Source organism: Malurus melanocephalus, unplaced genomic scaffold, assembly GCF_030028575.1.
Source record: "Malurus melanocephalus ecotype Western Australia unplaced genomic scaffold, MMel_1.1 scaffold_299, whole genome shotgun sequence".
Classification (NCBI taxonomy): Eukaryota; Metazoa; Chordata; class Aves; order Passeriformes; family Maluridae; genus Malurus; species Malurus melanocephalus.
The window spans coordinates 818394-835689 of NW_026623531.1; the positions used below are offsets into that span (position 1 = coordinate 818394).

A 17296-nucleotide genomic window follows, 5' to 3' on the forward strand; every position below is an offset into this window, starting at 1 on the left:
CTGCTCTRTACCAAAAGGCTCTTTGACTAGGACTCCTGTTTACTATTAGGAATCAATGCCTACAGGCAGAAGAGGTTGCCACCTCTCCCTTTTTAAACCCTGGAGCCTTCCTCACGTCTCCATCTTACTCTGTCTTATGTTCTGTTTTGCAACAGGTACATCGAGGAGAACAAGGCAATTTGGCACCTTCCCAGGCAACTACGTGAAGCTTCTGTACCTGTAAAATATCAGTGATCTCACCATGACAATGATGGGATTCCTTTCCAGATGGTGTTTTTAAACAGTGAAGAAACAGACCATTTATGAATGTAATAGACAAGAGATGAGAAGTGTTAGGAGGATGTGGTTATGTGGTACACTATTGAGTTGAATGTGTAGCCCTGCTTTCATGGAGTCAGGGTGTGATTTGTTTGCTGAAGAAGAGACAGTTTCTAGTTTACAGTGCTGCCTTTGTGTATTCCTCTCCCTTCCCCAGCAAGAGTTTTGATGATAATCTTAATTTGTACGGAGTACTTACCTTTGAGAAGGCTTCAGGGAAGCACATGGTATAGGTTTTGTTTGTGTCTTGAGACAGGATAGAGCTTTGGGGCAGTACTCAGCCACAGCTGCTCATGTTCGTTGGCATGGTTCAGSAGGCCAGGCTTTCTGCCCAGTTTCTGATTTGCTGAAGACTCASTTTACTCTGCCTTCCAGTTCCATAGAAAACCCTTCCTTCATGTCGTGCATCTTAAGGCCCAGCAGAGGCAGAGGACAGCTGATACAATTAAACTGCAGAGCTCTGTGTGGAAAAGAAGTTTGGGACTGGTGGYTTAATCCAGAAAGGTCAGCCAAAGCAGAATGCAAATGCGCAAAAATCCCAAACCCTTTAATAACATATTACTGATCTCTGCAGKGTTTTTCTTTTGTGCAGGGTGTGTGTGTGTGAGTGTATTGTGTGCATCAAAACGAACTGAGTCCTGTTTTTCTAAAGAGAAATCAGCCTGGTTTTGACATATATCTGCACAAAGAATAGAACCAATAAATAGAACATCCATGAGGGCAAATCTTGTTTATGAGTCCTACAGCTGTTCACTTTCTCTGCTCCTCCTGCCCTGTTGCTGGCCCTAAAGGGCCACACACCTTGTGCATGATATGCTTTGGGATGAAGACTTTACCTCTTTCCCAGCATTAAATCTTAGAGGCTCTGATAAATCTGAGCAATGTATCACTGAGGGTGCCTTTTTTTTTCATTTTGGTTACAGTATTGATGGTAGGTCTCAAATAAATACAACCATTTTGGCTGCCTCTTAGTMATACAAAAGACGTCTATTCAATTTGGAAAGCTGTTCCCAGCAGTAATTACTAGTTACAGAGATTTGTATTTCCTTGAGAGAAAAGAAAACCCCATGGCTTGGCTGTATGTTTGCCTGTAAATCCACTATGAGTACTCTTTTGATAGACTTTTTGTTATTAAGAAAAAGCATAAACAAAACCGGTTCTATCAGATTCTGCTTCCTACAATTACCGTACAAATAGCAAAGGGTTAGATTGCTATTTTGTCATAAGCCGTATTTAATAATATAAAATGCCTATTTTTATGCTGATGCTTTTATACAGATTTATTAAGAGTAAACTACAACTAACTGTTAGCACGACTTGCAATGTTTTGATAAACTAGCCATGCTCCTGGGTTTGAAATCAAGTAGGCTTGTCTTCCGTCTTGGTCAGCGGAAGAGAAGACTCTGTGTCTCAGAAGTTTGACTGTAAATATGTATATTTAACTTTGTACAGACAATGTACTTACCTTGTATAGAGAAATAATTTAAACACATTGAGTGAAGGGAGGGAAAAAAGGCAGTTGTGAAAGGTTGGGATTTTTTCCACTTTTATTTAAGTGATGGAATTCCATGTATGTTCACATAAAGAGTTTTAGCACAAAATATTCATTATGAAAGGGTTTCAGATATGACACARAACACCACTGTTTATTTTCTGCAGGAGATATCTTGAATCCTACATCTTATTTATGGGTTTGTTGTTCTGCTTTGGGTTTGCCCTCCAGTAATTTGCAACAATGTTTAGGCCTGTTGCTAAGGATAACACCAAATAAATCTATCCAGCAAAGTAACATGTTGATATTGATTGTATATAACATACTCATTTAAAGGGTAGTTTTCTGTTCTTGCTCTTGCCAGTTTAAGTTAAACACAAACACACACACACACACACACACACAGAGCACACGTATCCACACAAACCGCAACTTATTTTTGTGTTGATTTTTTGTTTCTTATTGCAGTGGATTACTATTTGACAATTAATAAATGGAATTATTGAATTACTATTGTGTTCCTTGTAAAAATTATTAAATAAAATCTACTCTGGTTGTTCCTGGARCAATGCACTTTTGTACTAGTGCCCTGCTGTGGCTGTCTTTGGCTGTATCCATAAAGACCTTTGGGTGTCTGCCATGGGTTTTCCCACTGTCCTGCACTTGAGGATCCTGCTTGTGATTTGGAWTGAGTTCACCAGTTTTCCTTCCTGAGCTGTAGGCTGGTTTTGATTTGCTTAAAGAAACCAAGATGTGAAAGCAGAGGAAAACCTGGTTCACACACAGATCTGACTGTAACATGGTGTCAGGGTACAGTTGCTGTGGCATGCACACAGACCTGGGAGGTCAGGAGTACACCCCAGTCCACTGGTTTACAAAGGGTCTGTGTGACCTCATGAGAAGACTGTCCACGTAAAGTCAGATGAGAAACTCCAAATACTAGCCTATGTAGGAAGGCATGTCAGTTGATGTTGGACTTAYATGTGCATTTTTCACCCTGACTCGGGTAAAAAGCTTTAAGACACTGCTGTTTCACAGCTGCCCTCTGACAGAGCATTAACTCATGGGGTTTGTGCAAAGTCTGTGGTTGATCATGTCATGTTTCCCAGCCCTGCAGCAATATACCTAGCCAGGACTTTTTGGGTGTGCTTTGTGTAAGGGAATAGTRTCTGAAGGAGCAGAGTGAGAGAAGGGCAACAACTGAGCTGGCTGGGTGGGYGGACTGGAGCCCAGGCACACATGAGTACCCAAAAAATGCATCCTGCACCTCCACACGTTTGGCTACTGCATGCTGCCTGTGCAGGACTGTGCTCACCCTGAAGACTRGTATTTCACAAGGAGTTTTAACATCTTAGAGACCTCAGTCTCAGACTAAGCCAAAATTGGGCAACAGATTCAAACTCTGTAATGATGTGACYGGATGACCAGGCAGACAGAGAAACATCATGACTGCATTCACAATGATTTTAGGAAGTCAAACTATAAACAAGCCAATCCTAAAACCAAACTACCAGGACAGCAAAAGCCTCAACCTATTTTACATGATTTTAGAAAGCACACAGACACAAGCCCTTTTTTGTTTCACTGGTCACTTTATATAAAAGTCGAAGGGCAGCCTGACCATGACTTTGCTGCAATCACTAGCAATGTTTGCCTTTGCTTTACAGCATCCTGGACAGGGAGGGGAGAAACTCATCTGTATCTGCTGAACATTGGATTTACTGCAGAAGCTAAGAGGGGAGGATGACCCAGAGGTGYCTAACAGCCCTCTGGCAATCCTGCACACCCTGAGGCAAAGCAGCTCTCGGTTCACTTTCTTCACTGCCACGAGATGTGTAATGATGAGGTGGAAGAACTACTTCTCTCTGCTAGAGATGAGATTAATAGTTTGGATGCATGGACCCTGGAAAGAAATAACYTGTGAAAGACAAGCTAATTCAGGAAAAAGGGCACAGCTGTGAAAGGGGATTGCAGAAGCAAAGGTGTGCCTTTCAATGGGATCATTTGTGGCTGTTTTGTAGAACCAGCACCTGGGTGACTTGTGTCATCTCTACTTGCTGCCTGCTCCACGCTCCCCAGCTGTGGCTGAATCCCAGCTGCAGCTTGCTGATGTTCTGCTTGTGAGTGAGCTGCATCTCTTGGCTCAATAAGCAGCAATGCTTGCACTCAAGTTGTAAATGCCTGTGCCTTTGCTGTGACCAACTTCTCCTACTTGTCCGCCGTCAGGTTACTGAGGGCTTAACGTGTAACTGGAACAACTAATTTTCCTGAATCGCAGCTAAGAAGGCTGGCTGAAAAGCCTCTGTAGAAGAATTTCTTTCGTTGGTGGTACCGTGCTTAAGGGGCTAGAGATAAACAAAACGCCTAATCAGTGCACCTGGGATAAATGAGCAGAAAGGTAATACCCTTCCCAAGCTCCTCCCTCGCTCAGCGGTTACTGGCGGGGAAACTGCAGGCAGGGCCGCTTGTTTCCATCATCCTCATTATGTTTCAGAGTTAATATTGCTCCAGGCYGGAGAGCATTTGCCTGGGAGATGCTGCCCCGGAGCCTTCCTGCGTGCGGCTGCCTGCCGGAGGCTTGTCCTGCCTGCCAGGAGAGAGCGGGTGAGGGGGTGCCGGGATTCCCGGGTTCGCAACCGCCCTCCCTCGGGAGAGCCTGACCCCGTAGCCCGGCGGAGCGGCTTCCTAGCCGGGAAGGCGGCGGGGAGCGGCCGTGGCTGCCCCCGGGGCGGGCCGGGAGCCGGGGAGGGGCCGGCGGGCGGGGCGGGCCGGGGGCGGGCCGGGCCGGACCGGTGAGGGCGGCGGGGCTGCCGGGGCTGTCTGTGAGGTGTAGAGCGCACATGGGGACGCATCGCATCGTGCTCTCGGGCCCCGGGCCCTGGGGTTTCCGCCTGGTGGGCGGCCGCGACTTCGAGCAGCCCCTCGCCATCTCCCGGGTAGGGTGCGCGGCGGCGCCGGGGTGCCGGGGGCGGCGGGGTCGGCTCGGGCTGGCAGGTGGCACAGCGGCAAAGCCGGGGCGGGGGGTGAGTGGGTGTTTATTTCTCCCCTCCTTGTTTTTTAGTTTGTTTGGGTTTTTTATGTTTACGAAGAAATCGGTGGTGGCCCACGCCGCCCCTTCACCTGTAGCAGCCCAGGGTCTTTGCTTCCCACCGAGCCTCCCTTCCCAGCCTGTCTCTAGGGACCCTGAGGCAGCAGGAATCCCCTCAGCCGCTGSTTTGGGTTTGGCAGCCCGCGGTGTGGGAACCCGCCGCACGACATGGGTTGATTGCTCGCCGGCCTTTGCTTGCCATGTATAGTTAAGAGCCTTTGTTTACAGAAGCCTTGTTAAGGTGTATTTAGTGCCTCTGCCCGTCTCTGTTCGAAGTCCTTGCGTTCCTCCCCTTCCYGCACCGTGTTAAAAACAAATTAGTTAGGAAATGGCAAAGTTTTGCATCAAAACARTTTTCTCGTTGTACATGGATTTTCCCTCCTGTGCTCCAGCCTTTGCCTGTAAGTCCCTGGTGCTGCCTGCCTGGCTGTGCTGTCCATGTCCCCACCTGCACCCGCAGGTGCTCGGCCCGGCCGCTCCCTGTAGGCCGTGTGGGGCCCTGAGCCCGGACTGCTGTCCCTGCCCTGCTTTGTGTGGGGTGCGCTGCGCAGAGTCCTGGCGGGGCTGGCTGCAGGCCTCTYCTGGGGAAAAGGAGTTAAGGGATTGCTCCTATTTCCAGCAGTCCCKCTGCAAAACAGAGGCATCCAGCGAGCTGCTGGCAGCCCTGGGCTCTGGTGTCTGCCACCATTGCACAATTTGGAAGTGCCCGCGTGCCCCAGGTGAGGAAGGGCTGCGAGAAGTGGAATATACAAGAACTTGAACTTACCCAAACTGCTCTAAAAGAAGACCAGGATGGTCAGWCTTGAGGATTTTTGTAAATGCCTCCTGCCCCAGAATCTCCTGCCATGGGGTCCCACTGCCTGAAGGAGCCCAGGTGCCATGGGGGAAGCTGCTGGCTGCACTAAGGGCAGCACTCACAAGTGCTGTTAAACCCACAGGGGGGGGAGAGTTACTAGTTTTCTGTGTAATCTCTTTCAATTACAGTAATAATGCCTCATTTTTCTAAAGCATTTTTGGGRCATGAAAGCAGCTTTACTGTAAGGGAAGTGATATTTACTTCATTGTTATGGTAATTATTGCTGTTTCCTTCCAGCAAAAGACTCTCAGGCAGAAGGGTGTCTAAAGCCCTACCTCRCTGCTCTTACCTCTTGGTTGCCTTTGTCAATGCTTATAGGCACATACCAAGGAACATAGATCAGCAAAGTGACAAAAATAACTACCTCATGAGAAATAGTGACCCTGGAGATTAAAATGTAGTAAAATAGCCTCTCTAGTGGTAGTGACGTAAATGCTGACAATAAGCAGCTCTTATCAAGGCTTTCTCTTGTGGCCCCTCTGACACTTTTAATTTCCCCTCCCAAGACTTCAAGTCATTAATCTTTCCTGTGGTTTGCTCCGAATGCTCCTGTATTTGTCTCCTGGGCTCAAGAATGAAGTTCTTGGCAAGTCTTCCTTTACTTTACCATATTAAAAATGATCTGATCCTGTTTTGACCTGTTTTAAAGAGTCTGATCCTCCTTATGTGATGACTTTACAGGGCTATAACTTTGTTATTCATGCTTATTTTATTTGGTACCTGTGTTTTCGGCATGGAGCACTCCTACCCTTATGGGATAGGGTGAGCTCTGGGCCGTAGGACTGACATCAGCCAGGGATTGTGAGGGCCTTGGTCCCACTGAGATATGAGATGGGGGGGGTTGCCTGATGGCAGTGAGAGGGTAGGAAGGCTGTAACCTGTGRTAAGAACATCCCACGGGGAGTATGGCAGATTGCAGCTTTCCCTTCGTGGCATTTGTGTGTTTGCTTTGTGCTGCAAGCAGGTAGGAGATGGGTGGGTGGCACAGATGTACTCCTGAGGAGCACTGTTAGCAGGGGTGCACAGGGCTGAGCTGCCTGCCCGGGCATGGGGGAGCAGCATTGTCCTGCCACTGACCCTGAGAGCTCTGCAATTCGRGTGTGCTGTGTGTGGGGTAAGTGCCCTCCCTTGTAGCTAATGAAACCTGTCTCAGTAATGCACTGATGGGGTCACCATGCTGCTTCATGTGCTGACATGGTGGAATGCCAGGAGAGCGACATCCATCCAGTCATGGGGCTGAACTGGGTGTCTTGCAGCTCTCTTTGAACCAAGTGGYGAAATTCAGCCTGTGTTGATTGCCAGGAGCTCCGGTTTGGCTTCTGGCACCATCATCCTTATGGGTGTAAGCTTTTGAGCTTATCTTGGTATTTATGGCCCTCATCACCATTGTACCTCAGCTCCTTGCTAGTGGCTTTTGRCTTCTCAAACTCCCCTGATCTAGGGAGCAGTTGTACTTGAGTGTAGTTATGTTGGTGGGAGGCAGCACCATTTGAGTTATTCTCTGGAGGAAGCTATTGAAGCTTGGTGTTGTAATCCTGGATCCAAGGATGAGGAGCACTGRTGCCATGAGCATGGCAGCCAGCAGAGCAGCCTGGCTGAGGGCTTCTGGCTCACAGTGGCTGCATGGTACCAGTGGCTGGTTGTACCTTAGGGGAGCAGCAGATGAAAGACTGTGGCRTTTCCACAACTCTCTTGTTTTTTATCACTGTCTTATCTCCCTTTCCATGTGAAGTATGTGTTCAAAACTGCTTCAGGCTCTAATACATCACAGGCATCTTATTGTGAGAATGCTTCTGATTTCTTGGTTGCATTGTACTAGTCTTCCTGGTGAGAGCTGAGTTCAGGGATTTCATAAGTGCTGCTCATCAGACCTTCTTGTGGGGTTTCCCACCTCTTTAGGATGGATGCTTCAAAAATGTTTCTGGCTTACATTTCTATTTAAAACTGGTGGGYGCTTTATTGTAGACTTTGTTCAGAAAAAACCCTGAACTTGTATTGATCAGTGCAATGAGTCCTGGGCCAAAGCCTGCTGGATTGCCCTGCAGGAGTAGGAAAGGCACTTGTCTTCCCTATTCTTTGGATGATTCACTGCAGTAAGTCAGTGGGGTAGAATTTGAGAAAAGTTCTGTCTGAGATGGGAGTAGACACAATACATACAAGGATAGTAGTTTCTGTAGAGCTGACCTACGCATAGGGTAGTTCCCAGTTAAATCCCATTGAGGCTGGTGGAACTGATGAAGGAAGCAAACAGCACATTGTATAAAAGGATATGCTGATGAAGTGGAGCTGTCTGAAAAGCAGTGCAGTTGACAGACCCCATCCCCCTTCCATTCCTCAGGTTACATGGGCTCCTGCCTGTTTGGTTGCATTTGATTTTGATAAACATTGAGGCTTTCTGTTTCCAGCTGAATACATGGAACTGTCTGATAAACATTGTTATTGCRATGGTTTTTTTGGTTTGTGGTAGTAATCTTGAACATCTGACCCAAAATATGGGAAGACCAGAGGTTTGCTCTGTTTTGTCTTGTCAAGAACCTTCCAAGCCCATTAAGGAGGGTTGTTTCTCTGAGTCTGTAAAACTGGACATTTTCTTATAAAACCAAGCAGTTTTCCAATGAAAAGAAAAATGTTTCAAGACTGACCASTTATGCAAATACATTAAAAAGATGAAATCCTAGTATGATGCTTGTTGCTGATTTGCTGTTACCATTGTAACATTAATTCATCCCTGTTTAGTCTGATATTTTATCTGTTCGTGGTATTTTAAAAACTCTGAATTTATATAWAATACAGAATTGGATCACAATTTTGTGTGTGAGTGCGTTGGTTATCTTTTTAAGCATGGCACTCTGAACCAGCTTTATAAACTTAAAGCTTGATTGGGCAGTAAAACTAGACTTGATTGTCTGAAATCAAACATGGAACTGAATCCTGTGGTGTGAAAAGAGATGTTTAGCTTTGGTATTGGCTGATGTTCTTACCGTGTTAGCCAGTCCCTTGTAGGAAGCAGCTGAGCAAAGGCATCCTGGAGCCGGTGGTGATGGAGAGTCCTGCAGATAGGGGACACTCTGCAAATGGGCATCTCTTGATGGAATGGGGGGAGACTGTCCTCTCTCTGGCATGTGCCAGGGCTCAGCWGAGTGGCACCAGGTGACTGCCCTGGGAGCCGGCTGCAGGCTATTTTACTGAGGTGTGAGGAGAGCTGGGCTTTTCCAGGCAGCCCTCTGCTCCCAGAGTGGAACTTGAATGCCTTCCATCTGCCAAAGGAAACATGRGGTGTGGTGGATGTGTTAGGATTTAGGGTTGGGCTAGCTTTCCTCCTCAGCCCGGGGAGCCTTGGCTGGTCCCCACTGTGCACACCTGTGGCTGCAGTTCCTCTGMTGCACGGTCCAGCTCTTGTGCCTGTGACTGCAAATCCCAGCGCTGTGCCTGGGTGTTGTGAGGCTGTCTGGGCAGAGGAAGGCAGCTGGGGAGAGCTTTGTAGGAAGCTGAAGGTGGCTTTATGTTTCCTGCTCKGATATTTACCTGGCTGCGGATGGGGTGGGGGCTGTGGCAGCAGCTGCCTTGCTGTGCTGTGCCAGGCAGAGCTGCTCAGAGCTACACAGCTGATAAGGGCCTGTGGAACACTGGCCATTAGTGTCACCTGCCAAGACTTCTGGCCCTGGAGAAGTGGCTGGGTTGGTGTTTAGAGGGCAGCACGGTGCCTTGTGCCTTTGCTTGGAGGGAATCCTGCCTGCTCTGTCAGAGCGCTGGGGGTGTGAAAAGAAGAGGTTGTGCTCCTACAGACTTTGAAATCAACMTCAATCCTGGCAGTTTCCCTAGCAGCTACTGGAAAACCCCATGCTTCAAATGACTGCTGAGAAGAGGAAAAGATTTTTCTGATCTGSCTGACTGCCAGAGTTTGGATGAGAAGAAATCACCCCTAATTGTAGCAAGGGGAGAGCAGCAGAATTTTCTCGGGGTAAAGGCAGAGTGCTTTGGGGMGCAGGACATGCTTGATCTTATCCAGTCCTATTTCTTGAGTCTTGAGGTGGGGGGTGCTTTTACCTTGAAAATAACTTTTACAATTATTGGTGTACTAATCAAATGCCTTCTACCAGAGCTACAAGCAGGAGTAGTACAGTTGTCTTTCCTAGGAGCCAGGGTTGTATGTTCCTCAGTTCATATAGTCAGACTAATTTTTAATGGGTTATGCAGCAGCTTGATGTGACCCAAACTTTAGAGTTCCCTTTTCTCTGTACCTCTTCTTTGTGACCAGTATTATCTCTTTTGACAATGTCTTATCCTCCTTGTTCTGGACGAATTGCCCAAAGAACGTAAGGAGAGAACTCCACATCGGGGGTGAATGTACCAGCCAATACATTATATGAGAGCTTTAAGCCCTACGACTTTAGGTGACAGAAGTAAGWGTTGGTCTTCTTGGGAGAAAGTAAGTTCTTTTTGTTCCCTGATCTGCTTGTTCCTAGGTGTTAAGTTGTGTATGACTGCAGGCGTTTTGGTACCTTCACCCTCAAAAATAACTTTGTCCATCAGGAAATATATTTGGTATGTATAATGAATTGGATTTGAAAGGTGCAGCATCAAAATAACAGGAGGAAAGGATTTTTTTTTCAGTATAAACAGGGAAATTATAGGAGCCCTCAACTGCATAAATAATTGATGTTATTCTGGACTACAGTATCTAAGATGGTTGCTGATTACTGGATATGTTGATTTATTTAGAGGATGAAAAAAACCATCAGGAAAGGCTCAGCTGTTTTTGAGGTCTTGTAAAAAATCTCTTGCAACATGCCCCACATTAAAAAAAAAAAAAAAAAACCAAAAACAAAAGCTGTAAGGCTCAGTAGCTCCTCAACTGTCATTTGAGCATGTCTGAGCAACTTCTCTCACCTATGTCTTTTTGTACTGTCTTAGTGAGGTCAGTCTTCTCTGTGCAGTGACCGATGCCTTCCCCTGCCTGTGTTAGCAATGCTCCTCTGGCTGTCAGGGCAGGACATGAAGGTGGGCAGGAGGGTGAGGGCTGGGCTGCCGGAGGAGCTTGTGTAGTGGGAGCCCAGAGCCTGCTGGGGTGGGCTGATGCTCAGGAGTTTCACCAGCCAGAAGTATGACCCCTTCTGCTTCTTGTCTCCTGGTGATGGTGTGGTCTGGGCCAGCACAAAGCAGCCAGTGAGATTTGGGTTTYAGCCTTGTCAGGCTGTAATGGTGCAGAGAACAGGAGTGGCATTGAARGGAACTCTCCTGAAGCCTGTTGAAAGGAACCAGCATATCATTCCTGCTCTCCTAAAGAGAATGGGTGGGGAACGTGCTTGTCTGAATTTTCTCATAGCCTCTGATCTCTGCTGACCCAGCTGCATGCTTTTGCTGGGAGAAACTTTGACTGCTTAGCATAATACTCCATCGCTGAGGACATTACTCATGGTTAAAGAGCAGTGTGTGTGGGTGGGGAGGATTAAACTGAATGTCGGAGATGTCTGGTTGTCACGGTGGTCTTGGAAGTATGTTGCTTCATGTCTATTCTTTCCAGCAAAAACTCAGCTGGGTTTTCCTCTCAAGCACACATAGGTGCAGTTTCTCCAAATCTTTTTCTTGGCTGATGTTAATTTTCTTGTTTCTTATCTCTTCATCGCTTCTTGCAGTGTGTGTTTAGGTGTGGAGTGATGGGTGATGACGGAGGCTGCAGGGTCTGTGAGAAACTGTGAAGAGCTGACAGAAGGAGCACGTAGGGTGCCGGAATGGATGAGGGGAGAAGGCCAGAAAAAAATTGAATGAATTTTAGACCCACCCAGCTATCTTGACTCACATGGAGCTGAGTTATGCTGCTTTTCATAAAAATGCTTCCCACCCTTCCTCCCTCTCGTTTGCTGTGGGCAGCAGCTTCCCTCAATATATCCACTGCTGCCTCTTGGATCCTTGCCTGCAGAARGAAAAAAGGCACCATATATCTCTGTCCAGGGACTGCAAAGCTTGTTAGGTAGCATGTATGGAGGAAATTGCATGAAATATAAAATGTGGTTGTGTTTGGCAAGCTGTGGGACAGACAGAAGTTTTATAAAGAGGTCCTGGGAGCTGAATAAGCAGCCAAATGTGTCTCCCACTGCTAAATTGAAGTGATTTCTGTTTTAAATGCACTTGCCCAAAGACTACCTGAAGACTTGCTATTTTATAGCACTTTGTTTTCTGCCTGGCCAGTGCAAGGAGTCAGTAGGCAGCAAGCTATTGCAAAACCAACTTTGCAAAATCCTGGTGGTGTTGGCAAGGCAGAGCCCGAAGTGTGTGTGCAAGTGAGCACATGTGCACAAAGCTTCACTTTTTAGTATAAGTAATGTAGTTTTTTCTTCTACCCAAACCAATCCTGGATCTGTGGGACTTCTTTTWAAAAAGGGGTCCAAGCCTATAACTGGTCTAAACTGTGTTACCTATTACATTGAGTTCTGCGTGAGTAAAGAGTGCACAATCAAACCCTTGGATTATGGAGATTATTTGTTTCTTCCATATGCTGGTGCRAATGTCTGAGCTGGTATCAAGGACACAGTCTGATGTGTGTGGTTATAAGTATCTAGATTATTTCTATAGTAGCCCAGATTACTTACACTGAACACCAGCCAAAGAGAGCATTGCCATAAACACGCTCTGGGACCTATTTTGGACAGARTATGAACCAGTGCTGCTCTGCCTGTCTCAGCATTGTCTGTTCAACAGCAAAATGAGCTAATGGCAGTGTTACCCAATTGCCTGGGAGCAATCACCTCAAGGTAGGGCATGGCTCCTTTCCAAAGGAAGCCCTTGGGCATGATATTACAAGGTGTGCAGAGCTTTATTCACTSAACCATGATGCCTGTGGGACAGGGAGGTTCCTGGTGTCTTGTGACTCTGCCCATGTCCCCATCTGCCAGAGGCTGTTTAACCCCACTAGAGAAGCCCAAGCCAATTAGGGAGCCCTTTTGAAGGACACAAGACACTACGCCTTTGCACAAGCTGTGATTGTGCGAGGTTGTGTTTGCTGGTTTTGTTCCTGGCAGTGTCTTTCAGCCCTCCTTGCCCCTCCATGCAGAAGTGCAGCTCTGTCTGCTCAGTACTGGGTCACCCACCTGTGCAAGGTGTGCAAGGCACTGTCTGTTGTCCCCTCAGCTCCTGCTGGTCTCTGCTCCATGCTCATTCAAGAGAGAAGGGAAAGGAGAGAGGCTGGAGCAAAGCTTTAGGTCATCTGAGACAAGGAGCAAAGCAGTTTCAGATGGTGCAAAATTTACTGAATGCCTGCTAGCTTTGTTCATTTTTGAAGTCCTTTAGTGTAAGCTGGYTGGTTGCTACCAGTACTCTGAGCACCTCTGCCTGGTTTCCCCCTGGCCATGTGCCTGCCCATGCTGCTTCCCATGGACCAGGCAGGGATGTGGCAAAATTAAAAGCAGGAAAATGTCTTCCATGCAGAAGWGGCAGCTCTGTGCTCCTCTTTTAATAAAAGGAATGCCTTTTGCTTCACAGCACTGAGATAAACCCAGACCTTACTGYGAGGGAGGAAGGGAACATTATTAGTAGCTGTAAATCATCCTAAAAGGATGGGGGATGGGTTCCCTCTGTACCCTGCCCTTGTGCAGACATGTTTGCTATGAGCAGTCCTGGCAGGCAGTATGAGCTGGATGTTGCAGGCAGCAGTTYGTAGAAGGTTGCGTTTCAGGGCAAGTTATTTCCAGAGCTGAAGAAGCTGGATTTTAAAACATGTTTCCTTTTGGCAGATACACTTTGTGACTATTGTGCATCCTTGTAGCTTGTCCTTAGGGGAGAGGATTATGTGGTACTTGAGAGATGCAATAGCCCAGTGGCTCTTATCTGATGGAGAAGAGAACTCACATTTCAAATTCCTCTGAAGTGGACACAGAAGGGGAACTAATACCACAAGCACTGGCAATGTGCTGAGATGTCACTGTGAATGCCAGTTGCTCGTCCTGGTGGTTTTTGGGGGTTCTTCAGGAGGCYTCAGTATTTCAGTGTCCCTGGCTGCTCTGGCTTAACTGTTCCTGGTGATACTGGATCATTTCTACCAGCCTGTCATGAATTGTGTAGATTATCAGTCTTGAAATGCAARCTGTATGGCTAGGTCTCCAGCAGCGTTCCAATGCTGGCATTAATCCACTGCTGTTCTTGACCCTTTGGCAGCTTGTCTGATTGAAAATGAGTCATGGTAACAGTGTACTGAGCTTGGTGTTCCTCACAGGGGTGAGTMATGTGCCTCTCTCCCTCCCTTGGTAGCAGGGGAAATAAAAGCCCCAAAAAAACAAGTGGTTCTGTTAAGGTCCAGCGACCAGGAGAGGACCCACACCATGTTTCCTGCAGGCTCCTTTTGTTGTAATKATATCCTTAGGGCTATATCTTATGGTTTTTATGATGACAGGTCCCAAATCTGATGGGACTGTAGGCGGCTTTCASTGCTCAGGATTTCTTCAGAGCTGCGAGCTGTCCCTGTGTGCTGGTTTTGGCTGGGGTAGAATTCATTTTCTTCACAGTGGCTGGTATGGGGCTGTGTTTTAGGTTTGTGCTGAGCACAGGGTTGATAATACAGAGATGTTTTTGTTACTGCTTACACAGAGCCCAGGCCTTTTCTGCTTTCCATACTGYCATGCTGGTGAGGAGTCTGGGGGTTCACGAGATGTTGGCAGGGAGGCAGCTGGGACAGCTGACCAAAGGGATATTCCAAACCACATGACATCATGCTCAGTGTATAAAGAGGGGAAGAAGAAGGTCATGTTTGGAGTGATGGTGTTTGTCTTCCCAAGCAGGGCCCCATCATGCAACCAAAATGTATGATGGGGCCCTGCTGTCCCGGAGATAGCTGAACACCTGCTTGCCCATGGGAAGCAGTGAATTAATTCCTTGTTTTGCTTTGTTTGTGTGTGTGGCTTTTGCTTTCCGTATTAAACTGTCTTTATCACAACCCAGGAGTTTTTCCACTACTCTCCCAGTTCTCTCCCCAGTCCTGCTGAGGGGGAATGAGTGAGCAGGTGTGTGGAGCTTGGCTGCTGACGGGGGTCGAACCATGACACCCTGACACAAGGTTTACAGGAGGTATCCTCAAGGCATTGAATCCAGTGGAGTGGCTGTAGATTGCACTCAATGGCCCTGATAGGTCACCAATCAGCTGTGAGCTGCAGCTGGGCAGRTGATGATCTTCACATTTAAAGCAGATTTTCTGTATCCATCTGGTGCTTTGTCTGGTGTTTTCATCAGCACTTCCTCTGTCAGTTCAGAGACTGCTTGCACCATTCAAAGTGGTGTGCAGGTAGACATTCACTATTGGCTGACCCRTCTGAAGCTCTTTGGATTAACGTTGAGCACCTTATTCAGCCTTGGACCTGTGATTCGCATCTGTGTCCTTCACTTTTCCATGAAATACTTTCCTAGTAGAGTGGTGAAAAAAAAGCATCTTGTGGTCTTTCTTCTGGTTAAGGAAAATAGCCCACTACAGCTGTGAGGAGGTGTGCTAAACAGGCTTAGTTTTGACCCGGGAAAACAGTGATTGTTGCTGATTTGTGACCTCTAGAAGGGTAGTGTTTCCCTCCCCATTGTTAGAGCAATGATTTGCCAACCAARCCCTAGTTAGGAACAATCTCTAAATCTTGTGAATGATATATATGTCTGAAAGYTCTGCCGGGTTTGCTCAGCTGCTTTCCAGCATGCTGAAACCTAGCTTGAATGTGTAGAATGAATACCTGTAGCAATGGACTCATAAAGGAGGTATGTCTCAGCTGCAAGGCATGTTTTAATYTGTGCTCATGTCTAGGAGCAGTCCACCCTTCTCATTTCCTCTGTCTATTTAAAAAGGGATGAAAGCCCATAGAAATCATTACACTCCTTTCACAAACTCATTAAAACTATACCAAATCTTATGTAGTGTTTGCAAAGCCMCAAATATGACATTACTCACCCTCTGCCCAGGCAATAATTTTGGCCCAAAGAGGTCTCAGTTGTTAAGAGGACACCTCTTCAAAAGAAGTAGGGCAAAATGAATAAGCCRTTTAGTTGATTTGCTGGAAAATGCCAAATTTTAGGTGGGACCTTTTTCATGAGGAATGCCTTAGTGATGACATTGCTGCACRGTGTCTTCTGTGTGTGATCACGTGGAGAGGAAAGGGAGATGCAGTATGGCAGAAGGTATTAAGGTGAGCTGTGGTCAGGCAGAGGGGTTGGTTCTTCTACTTTTTCAGACTGTTGACAGCTTGTGGTTTAAAGATGCCCTTCCCCCTTCCAGTCTGCTTGTTAGATCATGTGTTGYTTTGCGATTATCTTGCTGAAGCAAATAAATGTGTTGTACCTCTTCCTGGGCAAAATCAGATTATTACAGCTAAAGAAGCAATCCAAAATCTCAAACCAAAACCTTTTCTTCAAGGAAGAAAATAAATGAGATTGTGATGCAGGCAAAGGTGTTTGTGATTGGTAATGATTGTATTGCAGTGACTCTGATGCTGTTTTCTGTCACATCTGTTCTTAGAGACTTGGACTTCTGTCTGTGCTCAGTGCCTTCTGTTTGAGAGAGCACTACTCAGTCCAGGAAAGAACAGAGTTGCTTTCTGTATGATTGTGCTCTCTAGCATGAGAATTGTCTTGAGTGAAAATACTATTTTTTTTTTTTTACTTGTTGACTTCTCCTGATTTTTATCTATGGATGCCAAAACAAAATACCCTATCTAAAAGACAKAGATTACTGCTGAGAATTTACTTTCATTAGTTGTAACCTCTTTGCTTCCAGGTACCAGTGAAAAAACCACARCTTCTCCAGCTGTTTTTCAAATGTTGCTGTGGAAATCTCCTCCCTGGAAAGCCCACAAAAGTTCACTCTTTTTGTTTCCTCATAGGTGACTCCAGGTAGCAAAGCCGCAATAGCCAACTTGTGTATAGGAGACCAGATCATAGCCATTGATGGAGTGAACACAGATAACATGACACACCTTGAGGCACAAAACAAAATCAAGTGTTGCACAGATGAACTAACTCTGACAGTCAGCAGGTACGTRGCTAAGTAAGACTGGGGCTGGCGAGAGGGAGGGTGGGCAGTAGCTGTGTTTTGGTTTGACAGTAGACCTCTCTGGCTGGTTTAATATGACCTCTTAGTGCTTTGGCAGGTGCTTGCTAGCAAGAGGGAATTGCATTTCATCCTTTAATCCTAATACTGTTTGCATTTGCTGCACTTTGACCTTATGAAAACAACTTTCCAAGTGAGGATTTGCTGATAATTTATGGCAGAGTCTGYCTGCTTATTCTGTGGCTCCTGGCAGTAAGAAACCAGAGATGGTCTCATGAAAACTTCACTCATAGCAGAGGAGGTGCAACCAGAGGTGGCCTTCCTTCCTGTTGCACTGATTTAGCAGTTAAAATATATGCTCATGTGTTTTTCCAAGCCATTAATTGCCAAGTTTCTGCCATGCACAGTCTCAGAAATGTGCATTTTGAAGCCTCTTGATCAAACAGCACTGTCAGATTTAAACAGGGATGGCCCAGGGTGCAATGAAGGTCTTCTTAGACATCAGTCTCTCCAAGTCTTGAAAAATTAAAG

At 46.4% G+C, this 17296-nt stretch overlaps 2 protein-coding genes across 33 annotated transcripts in view; both read left to right on the plus strand.

Annotated features, from left to right (window-relative positions):
- Positions 1 to 2363, plus strand: part of SORBS1 (sorbin and SH3 domain containing 1) — a 158892-nt gene extending 156529 nt beyond the window's left edge. For all 32 annotated transcript variants that reach the window (XM_057377070.1, XM_057377071.1, XM_057377064.1 and 29 more), the window contains one exon: positions 156 to 2363. In XM_057377070.1, the coding sequence (XP_057233053.1) occupies positions 156 to 223 (68 nt within the window). In that variant the 3' untranslated portion in view covers positions 224 to 2363. The remainder of the gene's footprint in view (positions 1 to 155) is intronic.
- A 2226-nt stretch (positions 2364 to 4589) lies between these two features.
- PDLIM1 (PDZ and LIM domain 1) overlaps positions 4590 to 17296 on the plus strand; it is a 42518-nt gene continuing 29811 nt past the window's right edge. The window contains exons 1-2 of the mRNA XM_057377033.1: positions 4590 to 4746; positions 16599 to 16750. Of these exons, the coding sequence (XP_057233016.1) occupies positions 4651 to 4746; positions 16599 to 16750 (248 nt within the window). The 5' untranslated portion in view covers positions 4590 to 4650. The remainder of the gene's footprint in view (positions 4747 to 16598; positions 16751 to 17296) is intronic.